This window comes from Alnus glutinosa, chromosome 8, assembly GCF_958979055.1.
Source record: "Alnus glutinosa chromosome 8, dhAlnGlut1.1, whole genome shotgun sequence".
In the NCBI taxonomy this organism is placed as follows: Eukaryota; Viridiplantae; Streptophyta; class Magnoliopsida; order Fagales; family Betulaceae; genus Alnus; species Alnus glutinosa.
Window position 1 is genome coordinate 26,134,495 of NC_084893.1, and position 17,048 is coordinate 26,151,542.

General features: G+C 34.7%; 2 protein-coding genes across 2 annotated transcripts; one reads left to right on the top strand and one right to left on the bottom strand.

The window, feature by feature from the left end:
• Positions 1-6,501: 6,501 nt before the first annotated feature.
• Positions 6,502-13,530, top strand: LOC133876004 (kinesin-like protein KIN-14N). The gene is made up of 17 exons (XM_062314301.1): positions 6,502-6,684; positions 6,857-7,072; positions 7,216-7,360; positions 7,438-7,547; positions 7,641-7,760; positions 7,909-8,091; positions 9,690-9,899; positions 9,981-10,055; positions 10,205-10,351; positions 10,422-10,563; positions 10,680-10,789; positions 11,282-11,443; positions 11,546-11,730; positions 12,071-12,152; positions 12,270-12,374; positions 12,469-12,573; positions 13,143-13,530. Exons 1-17 carry the CDS (start codon positions 6,610-6,612, stop codon positions 13,320-13,322), a joined length of 2,352 nt encoding a protein of 783 aa, XP_062170285.1. The 5' UTR covers positions 6,502-6,609; the 3' UTR covers positions 13,323-13,530.
• Positions 13,531-13,717: 187 nt separating this feature from the next.
• Positions 13,718-14,915, bottom strand: LOC133875949 (photosynthetic NDH subunit of lumenal location 3, chloroplastic). The gene is made up of 3 exons (XM_062314239.1): positions 14,565-14,915; positions 14,155-14,441; positions 13,718-13,907 (listed from the first exon to the last, which is right to left on the bottom strand). Exons 1-3 carry the CDS (start codon positions 14,839-14,841, stop codon positions 13,809-13,811), a joined length of 663 nt encoding a protein of 220 aa, XP_062170223.1. The 5' UTR covers positions 14,842-14,915; the 3' UTR covers positions 13,718-13,808.
• Positions 14,916-17,048: the final 2,133 nt, after the last annotated feature.

Below are 17,048 nucleotides of genomic sequence, written 5' to 3' on the forward strand. Positions count from 1 at the left end.
GTAATTTAATATACACTAGTAAATAAAGCAATAAAGGACTATGATGCATTTAATGGTTATGCATGAATTATGCTTGTGACCTACAAATCTAGGGTTCATAAATCCTTACTACATGCCATTCATCCCTATGATACCCTCTTAAATGGCATTTAGGGATTATATGTGACAACTTGTGAGAGGTAGTGACTTTGAAACGTGTTTTGCTTACTTTCTAAATTTGCTTCTCTCAAGGTTTTCCACATTTTTTTTTCCATTGAAATCCAACGAGACCTAAACTAAATTATTTCTAGTATCTGAGGCTACCACATACCCAAAAATTATTGTGATATGTGCCATAAAACCCAAGTTCTAAAATAATGGGTGGTCAATAAAACCTAAGTTCTAATATTCAAATTTCCAGCAATTTGACAGTATGACATTTGCTGTTTCAAAAATTATTAATTAATTCACCTTAATTTTAAATTGCATCAAACTAATTTTGTAACTTTCCTCTTAAAGGGTTGGGCCGGGCGGGGTCGAGTTTCCGAGTCAATCCAAGGGTCATGACTTCACCTGCCGACCTTTGATTGGGCCAGGTATGCTTGGCCTGGGTTCGGTCTTGGGCTTGGGCCTGCAGGACTGACTTTCGGTCGGTTAACCTCTACTTTGGGCCTGGTAGAGATGGGATTCCGCTTGCTACCCGCATTTTGAAGTTTCACTCCAAAAGACGTCACGTCGTTTCTTGCAGGCTGCATCCAAGGTCCATAGAACGGCGTCATTTCAGGCTTGCGCCGAAACGACGTCATTTGTTCTGGTGCTGATCAAATGAGCTTGCACAGGACGGGAAACGACGTTGTTTTGCTCCCCTACACGCGCCCCCCCTCTGATGTTGGGTTGTTGGTCAAAACCGTGTCTTTTTTTAACAAACAGACCAACAATTGTCATCTTCCTCGAGATTTCTGAAACCAGAGCAACTTTCTCATTCTTCCAAAGGTCCGAAAATCAGTCTCTTTTCTGGGAATGACTCCTTGACACTCTCAAAGCCTAGAGGAGAAGAAATTTCCTTTGTTTTAGTGAGAGTTTTCTCTGAAGAAAAACTCTTTGTTTTTGTCAATGGAATAGAGGAAATCTTTCAAATATTTTTCTTCCAGTATACACATTGTCCTCAAGTTCTCTACGTTCTCAATATATTTCAAACCCACCCACAGTGATTGTTAAAGGCTTTTCCTCTGGTTTGGCTGTCGATTGATGAAGATTATAAAAAGCCATTTTTGTTGAAGCTAATGTTGCAGAACAATCTCAGACTCTGTTCTTTTCTCTGTCTTCCTCCATAGCCTTGCTTTGATGACAATGAAGGAACTATGTAGAAAATTGAATGCAAGTGTTTGGAACAATAAATTATAAATCATGTGAGGGTAAAAATTCTGCAGGAAAGCAAAGAGAATGAATGTCACATAAAGAAATAAATTCGCCCTCCAACCCCCTAATACATAGACCATCATGCAAGACAGCAAGAGTTGCATTGTTTTTTCTCTAACTTCCATAAAAGTTATTACCTTCCATCGAGATGATTAAGTGTGGGATGGCCACACTTATTATGGCGTGATCATCCCTTAAAACACGTCATCACAGCAAGCTCAACTCAAGTTATTATTCATGGGCTATACATCTTTCGTTTTTTAATTGTAGTATTGATTTTTTTCCTAACTTTTAATAGATTGTTGGCTGCTTAGCCCGACCCATCTAATTAAAATACAATGGCAAGTTGAGTTATGCTACATAAATATCTTATAAAGTTGATGTGGCAATGTCGAATAGTCATTATTTCACAAGGGATGATTCAATGACTACTTGAACTTGTCACGTTAGTTTTGTACGTGAAATGTTTGTCTAGTATGTAGCATTAATGTTGCAAGTTTGTTTTAGTAACGGTTCATCATACCTTGTACTTCCATTTGCAATTTCTATTTTTTTTTTTAAAAAAAAAGATTAGAAATTTTATATAATACATCTTCATCCCGACTCTTATTCCACTCGACTGATGTCACAATGCTATTAATTATAAATGAAGTTGTAAATAGATGGATAACAATGATATATAATGAATTATGAAACTTGTATTGGTCTAAATGATAAGGATATATAATTAGTTTAAAATCGTTGAGTCATGGCTCTACATTGTATGGTTCAACAAACCCCCACCAAGTCAACTAATTGGACTTAATTAATCAAATGCCAAAGTAGATGTTATTTTCTTTTCCTTTTGGCTTTATCTTCTTCTACTTTCTCATAATTAAATTGCAAATATAGAGAGACATCAAAATTCAAATGATTGATATTTCCAATATATATAAAAGCTGTCCTCATGTAATGAGGGGTATTTGAACATCCTCCTATGGATGGATATTCACATTAATTAATTGCTCACTTACCTATAACGGGCAAACCCATAATTCACGATTAGAAGTAATTAGCAACAACCATAGCTGCCCCAGTATGATTTACATGAATGTAGCAAAGTGCATGCCCTGTAAAATATATATTTTTTTGTTCGATATCCTGCAGGCTGCAGGCCATGCTGGCCAGTTGCTCTCAAAAGCAATAGATTCCACCGCTGAAATAGTGCCATGTGCCGAGCCTATAGCTTTTGGGATCCCATTAAGCTAAGATTCATCGAGTTGAAAGTGACAACACAAGGGAAATAAATGCCAAACATGACTACCAGTACTCTTTCATGCCTTGTCAACCAGTTGCACCCACAAAACACAACAATTATCTGATGATCGATCACCACAATAATATTTTCTAACTTATTAAAACACTGACATATGTGCTACTAGTAATGCAAGATGATGTGCCATCTCATGTACTTCAAATCTGTAAAAGTGGCCCCAAGCCTCAAGTTCTTGGAGAAAATATCTTGAAAGAAGCTCATTTCCCTTTCTTTTTTCCTAAGCAACTACAAAGGGGAAAGGGGAAAAGTTTTTCGTTTAAAAGATTGTTATGATAAAGGTGGAATTTTTATTTTTATTTATTTATTTACTTATTTTTATATTTTAAATATGTTTTGAGTTGTTTGTTAATATATTTTTAATTTGAAAAGAGAGAATATATTCGTTAATAAACATGACCTATATATAATCCTTTTGGGAAGAGTGAAAAACAAGCAAAACATTGTTCTAGGCATGAGCTAGTGACTCGTAATTATTGTGTTTTGAGTTATTTGTTAAACGAGTTGGGCAAGTCGGCCATGAGAATTAAGGGTTACAGTTGGGAATATAAATTACACGCAGACTCACTCAAACACTTAACTATTTGGAATATAACTGCATAAGCCCAATACTTAGATGATCACTCTTAACAGGATCAAATACGTTGTCTAACTCTAAACTTCTTCATACAATTTTCTCAAATAATATTTTGACTTAAGTATCAGAGTGTCTTAGAAGAGTCCCCGGTCAATCGAGGACGGAAATTTCCTACGGCCATTTTCTCTAGTTTACATGTGACACACCGCCAGTCCCACCATCAATAAAATTGCTTCAATAAAGACTAATTAAAATACGTGCGATGTGGGACAGCCAAATAAATGAACTAGACTACTTTAGTTGATTAGGTCCACCTACACTAGCTGATGAACTTCATGAATCATGACATTAACTTACAACTCTTCTGCAATGAAACCAACAGAAAGCATGAGGATTTATAATTTGATTTTTTTTTTTAATTATATATTTTATTTTTCTGACGATATTAGTAGTTGCAGGATGACATTGATTTTAGCTGACTTATTGACTATCAATATTTATATTCAGAACAAAACTAACAACTTACGTTATTACGACGTACTCAATATACCTAACTATATATTAATTTTTTTTAACATATATATATTAATTTGTTGTTATCTATATTATTGGGAAAAACTTTACTTACGGCCATGAATATTTCATCAGTTTTGTAATCATATCCTCAAACTTTAAAAAGTGTCAATTTAAGTTATTTATTTTTCATTTTTTTTAATATATAATTTTAACAATTCCGTCCAAATTCAATGTTAAATCAAACGGTTGGTGTGTAAAATGTTTCTTATATTCCTAAAATGTTTATAAAATTACAAAAATACATTGATTTAATAATTAAAAATTATTTTTTTAAAAAAAAGTCTCACCCGACATGGGTCATGGAGGTATCCCACGGTGGAGCACAAATTGGGTTTCATTTTTTCATTTCTTTTAAAAATAATTAGTAGTATTTTGGAAATTTCACCTTTTTCTGTTAGGATTTAAGGTTGAATTTGGACTGAATGATTGAAATTAAAAGATGGAGAGCATAAATTGACACATTTTAAAGTTTGAGGTTATAATTACGAAAGTGACGAAAGATGAGAAATGGTAAGCGAAGTTCTTCCATATTTTTATTTGCCTCCGATCCATCCAAAGACATGAAAGACAAGGGCACGACCGGCTTGTGGTACATGGAAACTTTCATCATCTTTACGAAAAAATCATAAACAAGCACTACTTTGCTTGGCATTGCAGTAAGGCAAATGCCACTATCTGATCTTATCTATTTGTCTGATGTTTTTGTCATTTCTACCGACATTCTATTTTCTTTGAGCAGTTTTGGATCAAGAGCTATCAAAAAGGCAGGCTAAGAAAGAAAGAATTATGGTCTTTATTCTATCTGTTTGGTAAAGAAGGCTCCATTGCTGATCAGATAATCAGCTTTTTAGTGGGAAGTATTAGCTCAACAAGTTTAGCATAAACTCTTTGAGAGAGAGGGGAGAAGTCAATTAATATTTGAGCATGGGTAAAGAAGAAGCTTCCAAAAAGGATTAGAGAAAAAGACTGCTAGATTGCAGCTGATGGGTACCAAGAATTGAATAGAAATACCAACAAACTCAACCATGGGAAATGGATATTTTTGCTTTCTTTTCAAAGTTTGTTACCTCACCAAGAGTGAGGTAGAAAAGTTTTATGGGCTAATAAAGGTGAAGAATTCTTGGCTCCCATCTAAAGCAAGAGGGCACAATTCTTTAACACTAAGCAGCTGGTGGGAAATCTTAGCTTTGTTAGTCTTTTTAATGAAGGCATTTAATTAATTGGTGACATTAATGTTAGGCATTGATCAATTAGGTTATATATCACTCTTTTCTTTTTAATAAGCCGTACTTACAACAAATTGAGCTATATAGTCAGAGATTACAATAACAAATTTTAAGACATGTTTGAGACAGACATCTCTATTGTTGGGGTGCAACAATGTTGTTCTACTCATGCGTACGGCTTTTAAAACGTGCTTTATGGGGTGTAATTTCGAATGTCATAAAAGGTTTTGGCTTTCCTCACTGCACACCAATTAGTTTTCCTATAAAATTGTCAAAGCCCCGATACAATATCTATGTTCAAATTATTCATTTTGTGAAGCAAGAATTAGAGGATTGCAATTAAAAGTGTTAGACAAATGATGCTGAACCAACCCCTCTTCGCCCTTTCCCACCAAACAATAATTAAGCCTCATCCAATCAAATGGTAAAGATGATGGCTTCTAGATACCTCAACTTTCAACATAAACTCTTTTTCACAAAACAAGTCTCTCTACTATAGTTGTTTAAGTTTGATGTAATCAAACAATTATTATTTTCTTCTCTCTTATCATTGGTCGCCAAATTTTCTCATTTTTAATTTTTTTTTCTTCTATAAAATAATTATACTCTTCACACCCATTTCATATTGGTTGACGTTACGTATTTTAAGTGGCTTTCAAGATTTTTTTTTTTAAAGAGAAATGTTGTATACTACACTTCTCATCCGGTCATCCCATCCCCACCCCACAACCCTTGGATTTTATTTTTATTTTTAACATGGGTTGATCTAAAGATTGATAGACATTGTTACATCATCCCAGTAGAATAAGAGGTGAGATCCGAGTAGTATACAACGTTACTCTTTTTAAGGGACTGACATAGAAAGACACTTAAAACACGATATATCAACTGGTACTAAATAGGTGAGAAGAGTAATACTATCCATTCTTATATTAATATTTATTGCATAATCATTTGTGTCGTATATAATTCCTTCCACATGAAAATGATAATGCAGTTTGGTTAGAGGTTGTAAAAGATTGGGTTGTGATTGATACATTTTAATTAATTAGCTCTATGTATAATAATCAAATAAAGGAAAATATTATTTTTGAATTGCCACATAAGAAAAAAAGAAAAAAAACAATGCAGCTGAAAAAATATGAATATTCTTACCCAAAAAAAGAAAAAAGAAAAAGGAAAAAAGAAAAATGAATAGCATAAGGGTGGTTTAGGAATTACATTATTTTAACGAATCTATCACGTGGTACCGCTCGATCTAGGTTCAAAAAAATTCAAATCCCAATGTCATTGAAATGAAATCGAACGATTACCAGGCGCCCAATCTATCCTCTTCTGGATATAAAGATTCAACCCTTGCCTTTTCTTTCAATTTTTTTATTGGCATTAATATTAGATCACCCATCTTCCTGCTCGTTCAAGCAACGGCTCTGATCCGCTGTTAGCTTTCATTGCAATTCATGGCCCCACTCTGAACCTCTCTCTCTCTCTATCTCTCTCATTGAGCTTTGTGCTTCAAAATGGCCACCAAGAACCAAAACAAGCCTCCATTTCCCAACCACAACCTCACAAGTACAGCCACAAACCCTTCGAGTGTAAGCTTTCGTATACTCTTTTTTACACCTTATAGTTCTTCAGATTCCAAAACCTAGGTTTCAAGCATAATCTATTTGTGATTAATAGGTTGCTTTTGTTTTTATTTCTTTTTGGTTAGATTTTGCATTCTTAGTTTGTTTTTTTGGTGAATTCTTTTTTGTGGGGTTTTAGAGAAAGTGTATTGGTGATGAGAAAATGGTTGGGACGGCAAACAATGGTAGGAGCAGGCAAGCGTTTTCGGTGGTAAATGGCGGGCAAGATCTCTGCCCGAATAGCGCTCCGGCGAGCAATGCGGGCTCGGAGTGTGGAGGGATTGAGTTTACTCGAGAGGATGTTGAAGCGTTGTTGAATGAGAAACCAAAAAGGAAGGACAGGTTCAATCTTAAGGTTAGTGGGTTTTTGAGTATTTTGAGGTTATTGAGTTGAAAGAATTTTTTATTTTTTTAGTATTATTTGGTTTTATTGAATAGGAATTGGATTTTGAACCTTGTTGTATCAAATTTTTGTTTTTAAAATTGTTGGATTTCTAGGAAAGATGTGATAATATGGTTGAGTACATCAAGAGGCTTAAGTTATGCGTCAAATGGTTCCAAGAGCTTGAGGGAAGCTACTTATTTGAGCAAGAGAAGTTGCTGAACATGTTGGAGTCGGCCGAGCAGAAATGCAATGAAACGGGTATGATTGATTTCTTTTATTTCACTGATTTCTAAATAAACTTGATTAGTGTTGTAAATATATTTGCTTGATTTTAGAGGGACAAATGAAAAACAAGGAAGAAGAGCTGAATTCAATTATCATGGAGCTAAGAAAGAACTACGCTTCTTTACAAGAGAAGTTTACAAAGGAAGAGACGGATAAGTTGGTAAGAAGGAGAGTCAAAATTTAGTTTTTCCATGAAGCCATTGTTTGAATGATTGCTAGTTATGAATTTCACAATGTTTTGAATCTCAATCAGGATGCTGTGGATTCTCTTGCAAAAGAGAAAGAGGCTAGACTTAATTTTGAGAGGTCTCAAGCTTCTCTGTCCGAAGAGCTTGCCAAAGCTCAACGAGAGCTTTTAAGTTCTAATCAGAAGGTAAAGCTAAAACTGAAATTCAAACTCGCTGACTTTGTCCAATGTCGCTCTTCTTTCTAGTTATTATTATAGAAGTTTACTTATCAAAAAAAATTATTATAGAAGTACTCTAAAAACTGTTTGTGTGTGGGTTTCTTGAATTCTGCAGATATCGTCACTTAATGATATGTACAAGCGACTACAGGATTACAACACAAGCTTACAGCAGTACAATGGTAAACTTCATACGGACCTTTCTACAGTTGAAAACGAGCTTAAGCATGTAGAGAAAGAGAAGGCTACTATAGTTGAAAGCCTCAGCATGTTAAGGGGTCAACTTACTATGTCCAGAGTGAGTTTTTATTTTCCTGTGGACCATTTCCCATTGCATCAGATATTTACCTTATGGCGTATTGATGAATTATATTTTAACTTTTGTACTTGTTAAAGTGCATTGGTTATCCAACTTTTACTCCATCTGCAAAATCGGGAATAGTTGATATGTTATAAGATTGTTAAAGAACTTAGACTAACAATTGTGTAATAAAGGAAATGGTGTTTTCTTCTAGTGAAAGAAGTAACTTAACATTGCTGATATGGTGTACATGTTCAAATTTTTTAAAAACTTCATGGACAATTAGGCTCCAATCATCTGTCCCAAAAGTTCAAGTTGTTAGAAAGTACACCAACAACGTACATCAAAATCATAAATATACCAACACCGAAATTTGCCCAATGGCCCCAAAAAACAGCTAGAGGGTGTGAATAGTTATTTTCCCAATAATCACAACCACAAAGATTCTTACCAAAATTTAATAAAGCAATAAAGAAATAAAACACAACAATTTTGATGACGAAGTGGAAACCTTTTGAAGAATCAAATTACATACATTTTATACTTACAAAACCTTTGTAGTTAAACCCGATTTGTACCCCAATAAACGACTCGTTCGTCTTCTATCGCAATAGCTCCAAAACTCTGGCTATTATTCTATCAAGCTTCTTCTGCAATCCAAAACTCTGGTGGCCTAAAGTTTGTCATGTGTGGTTTAATGAAGTTTAGGAATGAAGGCATAGGGATATAGAAGCTCTCTCCAAGAACAAAAAATAATGGCGTTAGGGTCTATTGAAATATGAAGCGTGCTAGTAGCTAGGGTTTCACAATTTTATCGATGTGATGTTTGAACGGGGTTTGATCGTCGTTGTGACCTGGTGTCTCGGATCTACCTCAATGACCATCGCGAACAGGATTGCAACTGGATGGATTTGTGGGTCCTTGTGAAACACTTCCGTTTGAACTATCTTCAACTAGGCTTGTGATCGGGGCTCTAAGAGTTATTTTGTAAAGCTTAGTTATTCAACCTCGTTTGAACCTGGTGAGACCACCCTTGTGACTGATCCTCTTAGGAGCTTGAACTTTAAGCACTTGAACTCCTCCATTCAAATCATGTTCGACTGCCATTTCGACCAAGTCTCTCAGGAGCTCAGTTCTTGAGATGCATTGAAACCTCGTTTGAACTCCTTTGAACTGTGTTTTGATTGACAACTTTTGATCTTCAATTTTCACCAAGTTTTGAACTTCCAACTTAAGAACTCAACTTAGACTTACAACCAAATTAGTTTTAACATTGAATTTGCCAACTTTAATCCTAACAAACACTAACATGGTCTTATTCAAGCTTGCTTTAGGAAAATTTATGAAAACGTTTGGATGTTATGTTTGTTGTGTTCTGATTGAGGTTGTTTATAAATACAACAAATGTATAGAGGGACATTTTCCAATAAAATTTGGTAGATTGTTTTGGACAATGGGGTGTAAAATAAATGTAGCAATTTGTCTCAATAGTTTTAGGTTGAAAAGTGGAACATCTCTTTTCTTTTTATTCTACCCTTTCTTTTTATTATTGATTTCATATTTTATCTCTTATGAATTGAATTTCATGTTGTTAGGCTTCTCAAGATGAGGCTATAAAGCAAAAGGATGCTTTGGTGAACGAAGCTGCTTTTCTTCGGGCAGAGCTACATCAAGTGAGAGATGATCGTGATCGTTTGCAGCCACTAGTGCAGACTCTAACAACTGATGTGGTGAAACATAAAGAGTCTACTGAAAAATATGTTGCTGAGTTGGACCACCTGATAATAAAAACAAATGAACTAGAGGTTAATTTCTTTGTTTTCTTTACATGTTATCGCTTTACCATTAAAATGAAAAGCTTTTGAGATGTTGGGTTTCTTTTACAGGCAACCTGTTCTTTGCAAAATAACAAGATAAGGATACTGCAGAACCAGCTAGCAACTGCAGAGGAGAAATTGCAGGTAATGATATGAAGTCAAGCAAAATTAGTATTGCATGGGGATATTTATTATATTAGGTGTATGTACCATTTGTTTCTTAGATTTTAGGCATGAATCATTAGGTCATATTAGCAGATTTATAATTATAATAAAATATGCTCTTTTTGCAGCTTTATGATTCATCTGCACTCGAGACACGAACTGAATTTGAAGGGCAAAAGAAACTTATAAATGAGTTACAAAATCGCCTGGCAGATGCAGAATTCAAACTTGTGGAAGGAGAGATGCTACGCAAAAAATTACATAATACCATCTTGGTAGTTCTTATCCCACAATCTTCTATTAGCAGCAAATATGTATACCTTGCTAAACTATCTTATGATATAGGAACTTAAAGGGAATATTCGAGTATTCTGTAGAGTGCGACCTCTTTTGCCTGATGATGGTGGTATTAGCATGGAAGGAAAGGTTTTCTCTTATCCGACATCCATAGAGACTCTTGGACGGGGAATTGATGTAGTGCAAAGCGGTAAATTTCTTGGAGCAAAAATATTGGACAATAAGTTTATTTTCTGTTTGATATCGATTAATATTCGAAGTGGGTCTTGAAAACTAAGAACTTACATAAGTATATATTGTAACCAGGGCAGAAGCATGCTTTCACATTTGACCAAGTTTTCATGCCTGAAGCAACACAGGATGATGTTTTTGTAGAAATCTCACAACTTGTACAAAGTGCTCTGGACGGTTATAAGGTGATTCATTAAGCTCCAAATCTTATTTTCTGCTAAAGTAAATTTTGTATTTATCCAAAATAGTAGATTTAGTTTTATTTTATGAACTGATTTTCTTTTGAAGATTGTGTTTGTTAATCATCTGGGGATAGGCATCAGGGTTCTCAACAGTAATGTACATATATGTGTGTGCTTGCATGTGTGTTTGTATGTGTGTATTTGTGTATGATCAGAACTTTGTGAAAGCACAGTTGCTAAAAAATATTTGAACCTCATAATAGTTCTATATGCTTACAGAATTTTACTTATTGATAAGTGGGTCTTGTAATTGGAACTTTATTAGTTGATATGCTTATTAAAAAAAACGTTATTAGTTGATATGATTGATCCTTGATAGAATTTTGCCAAACATGCATATTGCTTTGCATTTCAATGTATTTGCTAGTATTCTATACACTATACATAACTAGCATCATATTTGCCTTAAGAAATGATGGTGCTTTCCTTTTTCAGGTTTGCATTTTCGCCTATGGTCAAACAGGTTCTGGTAAAACTTATACTATGATGGGTAGGCCAGGACATCCTGAGCAAAAGGGTTTAATACCCCGCTCACTAGAACAAATATTTCAAACTAGGCAGTCTCTTCAACCTCAAGGTTGGAGATATGAAATGCAGGTGAATAAGAATATGTTTCTTTTGTTAGTTTTCATCTTCTGAATACATGGATGTAGTTTTATGCATGATTATCGAAAATTTGACTTCTTCAAACACCTGTAGGTATCTATGTTGGAAATATATAATGAAACAATTCGTGACTTGTTATCAACACCCGGTGTTGCTGGAAAGCAATATGCAATTAAACACGATGCAAATGGAAATGCACACGTCTCTGATCTTACAATTGTGGATGTCCGCAGTGCTAAAGAGGTCTCGTTTCTCTTAGATCAGGCTGCACAGAGCAGGTAAAGATTAGAACATGCATATTTTGAGCTTGATTTGAGTCATGCAATATTTTTCTGTTTAAAAAATTCCTTTTTGTCTCATGGGATAATTATTTAATTTTACTTGTAATGTTCTATGCTTTGCTCCATTTGTACGTTTGTATATGGATCCATTTATAGTTTTTTGCATTTAGATGTGATCCAATTTCACAAAGTAAAAGTTGTTTATATGATACATGTAAACCACCACCAACAATATTTTTCATTATGTTTCAGTTTTCTTTCCCTTTATTTGTCCCCAGTTCACTATACTTTGATTAAAGGATTTATTATTATAAATATTTTACTTTTATACTTTTAGGTCTGTAGGCAAGACCCAGATGAATGAGCAATCATCACGAAGTCACTTTGTTTTCACGCTACGAATATTTGGTGTTAATGAGGTACAAACATTTACTTGCTTCTTGTAGCCTCCTCTAGTATGTTTCAGCTCCTCTCTGCTTTTTCTTGGATGTTGTATTATTGAAACTTATTTTTCTTAATTTCTATCTATGTACTAGAGCACCGAACAAGAAGTACAAGGAGTTTTGAATCTTATTGATCTTGCTGGGAGTGAGCGTCTTTCTAAGAGTGGATCAACCGGGGACCGATTGAAAGAAACCCAAGTAGTTTAGCCAAACTAATCTGATCTCTATATCTTTTATGTTTTTCATTAAGTAGTTTCAATAATCAAACGTTTCTCTTTTGCAATTGTAACAGGCCATTAATAAAAGTTTATCATCCCTGAGTGATGTTATACTTGCATTAGCAAAGAAGGAAGACCACATACCCTTTAGGAACTCAAAGCTTACTTATCTTCTTCAGGTAAGTTATTTAGAGATTTACAAAGATTATCTAGTTTCAATTTTAGGGTCGTCTTTAATTTCCTAGCTTCACTATGGATGAACCTATAGTGTCTCTTGTGTCTCGCTTCATTTTATAGAAAAATAAAAAAGCCTCTGCCATTTAGTGTTGCTTCTATTTACAAAATTGATTTCACTTCTTTCAAGATATGGCAACATTTCTGTCTTCATTATCACATTTAGAGTCACTGAATGGGAATCACTAGTTGGTTTTTATGATTCAAGTCCAAGTTGTAGGTTGAGATGAAAGTTGGAATTTAATTACTCACCTGATTTAGCAATTTCGTTGTGCAAAAGATTTTAGAAACCAATATAATCTGTCTTGGAAAGATGAACTCCAACCTTTGTTTTAATGACACTCTTTTGGACCCAATATAGGTGGATAGATTTTGGTTGAGCAAATATGTTGAAACAAAAAAAGTAGAAGCAAAGGAACAGATTATGGTTCCTCAGTACTCTTTTCTGGTTACTTATCTTGTTGGATATGATCAATTGAGATCTTCTAATCTTTTAAAATCACTGTTTAACCAGCCTTGTTTAGGTGGGGACTCAAAGACGCTGATGTTTGTGAACGTCTCTCCTGATCCTTCCTCAGTGGGTGAGTCACTTTGCTCACTCCGTTTCGCAGCCCGGGTAAACGCTTGTGAGATTGGGATTCCGCGGCGTCAAACTAACACACGACCTTCAGATTCACGCTTAAGCTATGGCTGATCTTTTGATAGATTAATTATTCCTTTCCTTCTTGAGGCAACCAAGTCTTCTGTATCTCTATTACTCGTATCAAAATTTGAAATGAGTGATTCTAACGTAGGTTAATATGTTGTATAGCAAAAAAAAAAAGTATTGAGTTCGTATTAATCAAAGAATATCTTTCTGATATTTGATAATATTCAATATATGAAAATTTTTCTTTCTTCTCCCTTTTTTCTTGAGGCAAACAATAGCCCAAGCATATTATAATTCCCTGCAATATTGAATTTTGCGCACCTGTAGAGATGTAGCTTTTTCAATTGTCTTTTAAAGTAACTGACTATGAAGCCAAAATAAAAGCTAAGAAACATGCTAACTTTACTGTCTTGTCATTTTAAGAGAAATTTGAAAATTAATTGTATAGCAATGTGTAACCTAATTTGTTTTATAATACTTCGAAATTGAGTACATTGGTTTTGTTTAAACCAGACCAGCAGATGATGCAGATTAAGCAAATCTTTCCATGACCTCTTGGAGTAAAATTGTTGTGTCCCGATAACAAGATTCTGTCTGAGGCAGATTTTTCTTCTTTGCAGCGTCTTCAAGCTGTCAACACATGGTTTTACAATTCTTAAGCAGCTTTAGTTTGTAGAGATTGAAGTTAAAATTGATTAGAGTAATGTTATTTAGTAGACAGTAAAAACCAGTCATTATATAATGTTATACAATTACCATATAACTGAAATAATGTAGTAGCAAAAATCAGCTATTAAAATTATATTGCAGTCATATAATAGTCTACTCAATAGCATTTTTCAATTGATTACCACAACTTTTATGTGAATTAATTTACCTTTTCGAAGCTGTCGAACAATCTATTAGCCAGATCAGTCAGGGGTTGCTTTTCGTTTACTGGTGCGGCTGAGATCACTTTGTCGAAATCATAGTAAATAAAGGTGGACTTGAGCCGTAGATACCTCCTGACATAGTTTAATGTATCTTGCCCTACCAAATCTGTCATTGCTGTTAGATCAAATGCATACTTCCTCAGCCTGTATGCACTACCTTTGATTCCAATATTTGCCATATAGATTCCTTTCTTCAAAAAAGAACGAGTACCCGTCTTCTCATTCGCAATATCTGTAACAAAAGAGCAGTCAGGAAGCTAGCAAGCAGAGAAGAAGCATGGCTGCAGTTGGAAACATATATTCTGAGCATTTTCTAGTGAAGCAACACTGCAAAATTTGAAATGAGAAAGCTTACTGTTATAGACAGGAGGCACAGGTAAAGGGCCATCGATCCAGAACCCATTATCCTTTGCCAGAGATATCCCGTTGGTAGAATTTGCTGTAAGAGCTATGGAGGCAAGGCCTACTGCTAATCTTCTTGTGATTTGTAATGGGTGTTCTTGAAGATCCTCTGTTTTCTTGCCCAGAAGCCCAACTATTTTCACTCTCTTTGGGACCCTTTGAAGGTTGGGAAGTTTTGGAAGGGCTGGTAGAGTTTTGGAGACTCCATTTATGTCTGCCAAACGAGCCATTGTAGGGGATTTGAGTGAGAATGGCAGTGTTGAGTAGCTGAAACAATGAGACTTGGCATTTTCGGTTATATCCGTTTGGAAACTGCTGGCTACTACTGACCACCGGAAGAGGATATCCTTATCGAGGACAGTTTGGTCATTTTGCCAATAAACAAATATTTATCTTCAAGTTCTGCTATTTTCAGATGGGTTCAATACCAATCGGCCCAATTGCAATCTTAATTCAGTCCAAAAAGTCTGACAGACAAGAACATTAGATCTGGAAGACAAAAAAAAAAAGGAGACGAAATCAACACCTTTTACATGGTGATAATTTCCCTCTAATTAAATTAAAGAAATCAAAATAATATCCTAAAATTCTAATTAGGGGGCAATTTGCGTTCAAGTGTTGGGTTTGGGTCGTATCGAAATATGTGTATAAGACTATATTGTAAACACGAACTTGACCAATTTAATTAAAGCCTCATTTGGTACATAGGTTGTGATTGGTTGATCCGACTCATTTAAATGAGTGGATGATACGACTCTACCCGTATAACTCATTTAATAAATAGGTCGTGTTTGGTTGATCCGGCCCGGCCCGGCCCGACCCGAACAACATGTTCAATTAACAAAATTCTCAATTATTGAGCAAGAACATGAAAATAAAAATAAATTACACTACCAAAGTTATATCTTTACAAATGGGGATAAGACTTAGGATAATTTATTTATTTTTCTTTGGTCTTAAACTTTGAGGTTTTAATTTATGCGGGTCACCTATGGGTTAAACGGTTGATCCAAAATTGACCAACTTTTTTAATCTTGTCTAACCGAGTCGGCCCAATTTGACCCAAATTCAATTTTACTAAACCATATATTTTGTGTTGAGTTCGTAAACCGTATAAAAAATTGTCAGCTTTTAACTAGTGATGTCTCTCATTGCATTTCCTATTACATAGCATGTCCTATTTTCCACTGGTGCAAGGCTTGCGGCTTGGGGTTTTCAGGGAGAGACACGGTGTCTGTTTTGTAGGCATAACATTGAGAGTTGTGATCACCTTTTTTTCCAATGTAGTTTGAGTTCCCGGATCTGGAAAGCTTGTCTGCAACGCTGCTTTCTTCTTACTCAGCTTGACTGGTAGAGTGTGATGGAAGAAGCTTGTAGTAAGTGGAGATCCAAGAACATGCTGCTGATTTATGAAGATTGATTCTTAGCTCTCTTGTTTATCACCTTTGGCAAGCTAGGAATGAAATTAAGTTTCAAGGTCGGCCAAAAACGGAGGAGTAGATTCTCCGCTTGATCTTTTGGGAGGTCCTTACTCGAATTTTAGGGAAGGGCAAGTTTACCAACTCTAGAGAAAATGCTTCTCTTTGCCATATATGGAATATAGCTGGCTCGGTCCTAATTTGATTGTAGTGCTTTTTTTTTTTGTTTGTGACCCGTCTCTATTTGTTGCAAAGTGTTTTTCTATGGGCTCTGTTGCTTTGGTTAGTCTTGTTAGACATTTGCTTGTAGCTTGTTTGTTTTGATATGAAATGCTTACTTATTCAAAAAAAAAAAAAAATAATAATAAAAAAAAAAAAATAGCATGTCCTATTCTAGCGTTATCCCAATCCTATTTTTTAATTTTTTTGAAAGGCCAATTTTGGTTGTTTGTCTCAAGCAATTACGATGAAAGAAATCTCAATTGATTTGTAGACCATGTTATAGCAAGAAGAGCATCAAGGGAAAACTGCGTTAATTTATTCTTTTTAATTATTACCCTATTTGTAATCTCCTCTTTAATCTTTCAATTTTTATAATATTTACCTCAATCTATCAATTGAGGTAACAATGCCCCCTCATGCCACAAAAAATGATAAATATACCCTGCAAATCCCTCTTACAAATTCATGTGGCTAAATAACATTTATTACGTTCATCACTGACTAATCAAATTATTTATTAGATCATGAATCATGGCTTCTTAATTGTTTGGTGGTTGACTTAATAAGTATTACATAAACTATTATATTTGTTTATAAAAGACTTATAATAAAAGTTATAATATCTTTCTCAACAACCTTACAACGGGTTTAACGCGTCGTGTTTGGGTCGAAACATGTCGTGTTGAATTATGTCAAATAGGTTAAATAGATCTCTTTTGAGCCTAAACACGTCAAACGAGTCGACTCGTTTATATCCTGTTTATTAAACGAGTCAAACAGATTGTATCAGGTTACTC